General features: G+C 41.5%; 1 protein-coding gene across 1 annotated transcript; it reads left to right on the top strand.

Annotated features, from left to right (window-relative positions):
- The first annotated feature begins 2819 nt into the window (after positions 1 to 2819).
- On the top strand, positions 2820 to 3368 carry LOC120090737. Its single transcript, XM_039048450.1, has 2 exons — positions 2820 to 3074; positions 3189 to 3368. The coding sequence occupies exons 1-2, from the start codon at positions 2820 to 2822 to the stop codon at positions 3366 to 3368; spliced, it is 435 nt and encodes a 144-aa protein (XP_038904378.1).
- Positions 3369 to 3672: the final 304 nt, after the last annotated feature.

Below are 3672 nucleotides of genomic sequence, written 5' to 3'. Positions count from 1 at the left end.
GATTGGATGTGGGTCATGCATTGTGCGATTTGGGAGCCAGCATCAATCTCATGCCACGTTCAATTTTTAAGAAATTGGGGATTGATGAAGCACAACCTACTTCTGTTACTCTTCAGCTTGCTGATAGAACAATTAAGTACTTAGAAGGAAAGATTGAAGATGTTTTAATGAAGGTTGACAATTTTATATTCCCAACAGACTTTATTATCTTGGACTATGAAGCAGATAGGGAGGTACCAATTATCCTTGGACGCCCCTTCTTAGCTATTGGGAAAGTTTTAATTGACGTGTATAAAGACGAATTGACTATGCGCGTAGATAATGAAGAGGTGAAGTTTATGTGCTTAACGCATTAAAATTCCCAGATAGTGAAGATTGTTAACTAAACAGTATTGAGTTGCCTAAAGAAGAGACCCATGTATGTGAGGTCCTGACGTTGGAGGAGAACCTGAAAGAATCAGAGCCGCTAAGTCTGAGTGAGTGGTGGACAAAACCAATGCACCCATCACTTAAGGAACCACCAGAACTCGAGTTGAAACAGTTACCTAGATACCTGAAATATGCATTCCTTGGAACCAACAACACTTTACCTGTGATCATTTCCGCAAATCTTACAGAGCCTAATGAGTAGTCTCTCTTGCAAATGTTAAAAAAGCACAAACGCACAATAGGTTGGATGCTTGCGGATATCCGTGGCATTAGTCTATCTTATTGCATGCATAAGATTAGGCTAGAAGAAGGAAAGTCGGGGTCAATCGAGCCTCAAAGAAGGTTGAACCCCATAATGAAAGAAGTGGTCAAGAAAGAAATTTTAAAATGGTTGGACGCGGGAGTCATCTATCCTATATCCGACAGTAGTTGGGTAAGTCCAGTCCAATGCGTTCCCAAGAAATGGGGAACGACTGTGATAGTCAACAGTAATAATGAGCTCATACCCTTGAGGACTGTCATGGGCTGGTGCATCTGTATGGATTACAGGAAGCTCAACGCAGGAACTAAAAAAGACCACTTCTCCTTTCCTTTCATCGATCAAATGCTTGACAGACTTGCGGGCAAAGAATTTTATTGCTTTCTCGATGGATACTCTGGTTACAACTAATTTTGATAGATCTGGAAGATCAGGAGAAGACTATATTTACCTGTCCCTTTGGAACATTTGCATTCAAATGCATGCCCTTTGGGCTGTGTAACGCACCTGAGACATTTCAAAGATGTATGATGGCTATCTTCTCTGACTTCCTAGAAAAGACCGTTGAAGTCTTCATGGACGATTTTTTAGTCTTTGGAGACTCATTCCAGTCATGCCTAGATAATTTGGAGGTCATCCTCGCTCGATGCGAGGAAACAAACTTGGTGCTGAATTGGGAGAAATGTCACTTCATGGTGACTGAAGGAATTGTCTTAGGCCACAAAGTATCTAAGGCTGGCCTGGAAGTAGATGAAGCCAAAATAGATGTCATAGAAAAACTTCCACCACCATTAAATGTTAATACTTTACGAAGTTTTCTAGGGCATGCTGGTTTCTATAGACGGTTCGTTAGAGGATTCTCTCAAATTACGCGACCTCTGAGCGCATTACTAGAGGCGAACCGACCCTATGATTTTAATAAAGACTGCACTGACGTGTTTGAAACCTTGAAGTATACGTTGACAACAGCTCCAGTACTAATAGCACCGGACTGGATGCAACGCTTTATTCTCATGTGCGACGTGAATGATGTGGCAATAGGAACAATGTTAGGGCAGAAGAAGGGTAATTTGATACACCCCATCTCTTATTCATCCAAAACCCTAAATGACTCTCAGAAACACTACACCTCTACTGAAAAAGAAATGTTGGCTGTAGTATTTGGAATTGAAAAGTTTCGATCCTACTTAGTTGGTGTGTCAGCCACCATATACACCGACCAGTTAGCCCTAAAATTCCTGATGAGCAAAAAGGACGCGAAGCCAAGATTGAAAAGATGGGTGTTGCTACTACAAGAGTCTGATATTGATATCAAGGACAGAAAGGGAACAGAAAATTAGGTGGCTGACTACCTGTCCAGGCTAGAGAATCCAGAAATGTAAGACAAAGAAAGTGAAATCAAGGACGCATTTCCTGATGAAAGCCTGTTTAGAGTTGAAGGTAGGAAACCTTGGTATGTGGACATAGTCAATTATTTAACAACCAAGCAATTCCCTGGGAACTTCAGCTCTTATTAAAAGAAACGGTTAGTTCGTGACAACAAGTTTTATTTTTGGGATGAACCGTTTCTATATAAACAAGGCCCTGACTCCATAATGCGTCGATGCGTTCTGGAGGAGAAGACACAACGCATCTTAGCTGAGTGTCATGACTTTCCTTACGGAGGGCATTTCGGTGGGCAAAGAACCATAGTTTGTTTGTAAATGTGACCCCTGTCAACGCATCGAGAATATTTCCTCAAGGGACACAATGCCCTTGAACAATATTCTCGAAGTTGAGCTGTTTGATGTTTGGGGCATAGATTTTATGGGACCTTTTCCCCTATCCTACGGACAACAGTATATCCTGCTTGTAGTAGACTATGCATCTAAGTGGGTAGAAGCAGTAGCCTGTGCTAGGAATGATGCATCCACTATATCTAAGTTTCTTACCAGGAACATCTTTACACACTATGGAACGTCAAGAGCCCTGATAAGCGACGAAGGTATGCACTTCATTAATCGCATCATTTCCAAATTACTTGCAAAATATAATGTTAGGCACAAGATCGCTACTACCTACCACCCACAAACAAACGGTCAAGCGAAAATGTCCAATCAAGAAATCAAATCTATCCTGGAGAAAGTCGTCAATGCAACGTGGAAGGATTGGGCAAAGGTTGGATGAAGCGCTCTGGGCCTACAAGACTGCTTACAAAACTCCTATAGGTATGTCCCCATACTCTCTTGTGTTTGGAAAAGCTTGTCACTTACCTTTAGAGTTGGAGCACAAAGCGTTTTGGGCAATTAAGAAGCTAAACATGAACTTGGACGCCACGGACGCTCAATGCAAACTTCAGCTCAATGAGCTCGAGGAGTGGCGATTGAAAGCGTACGAGAACAGCAAGGTATACAAAGAGAAAACAAAACGTTGGCATGACCAACGCATCAGTAAGAAAGAACTTGTTGTTGGCCAAAAAGTTCTATTGTTCAATTCACGTCTGCATTTGTTTCCAAGAAAGCTAAAATCCAGGTGGTCAGAACCCTTTATCATTAAGACAATCTTTCCATATGGAGCAGTGGAAATAACACGAGAAGATGGCACCAACACATTCAAAATAAATGGCCAAAGAGTGAAGCCTTACTTTGAAGATGAACTGAAACGCCAAAATTCATCTCTCGCACTACGCGAAGCCAGTTGAGGCCCACGTCGAAGTATCCCTGCGTTTGCATCGCCATATATTCCAGGGACGTTTCCTCTATCCTTGTCTTTTTGTATTCTGTATTTTACGATGCGCTTGAGTTTGTAGATTTGTTTGTTTGTCTGTTTTAAGATTGATTATACCTTGTTTTTGCCTTCATAAAAGTTGGAAACTTGTTTGTTTTTCTTTAAAAGTTGTGTATAATCGAGTTGGGAATAACGACGTCTAACGCATGGCCCAGTTGAAGAGACGCATCTCGAGAATACAAAAACACTCGAGTGTTTAGAAACCCGAGACGTCCCTT

The sequence above is a fragment of the Benincasa hispida genome, chromosome 11, assembly GCF_009727055.1.
Source record: "Benincasa hispida cultivar B227 chromosome 11, ASM972705v1, whole genome shotgun sequence".
Classification (NCBI taxonomy): domain Eukaryota; kingdom Viridiplantae; phylum Streptophyta; class Magnoliopsida; order Cucurbitales; family Cucurbitaceae; genus Benincasa; species Benincasa hispida.
The sequence above is the reverse complement of the archived record's forward strand: the minus strand, read 5'-3'. Positions and strand labels throughout refer to the sequence as shown.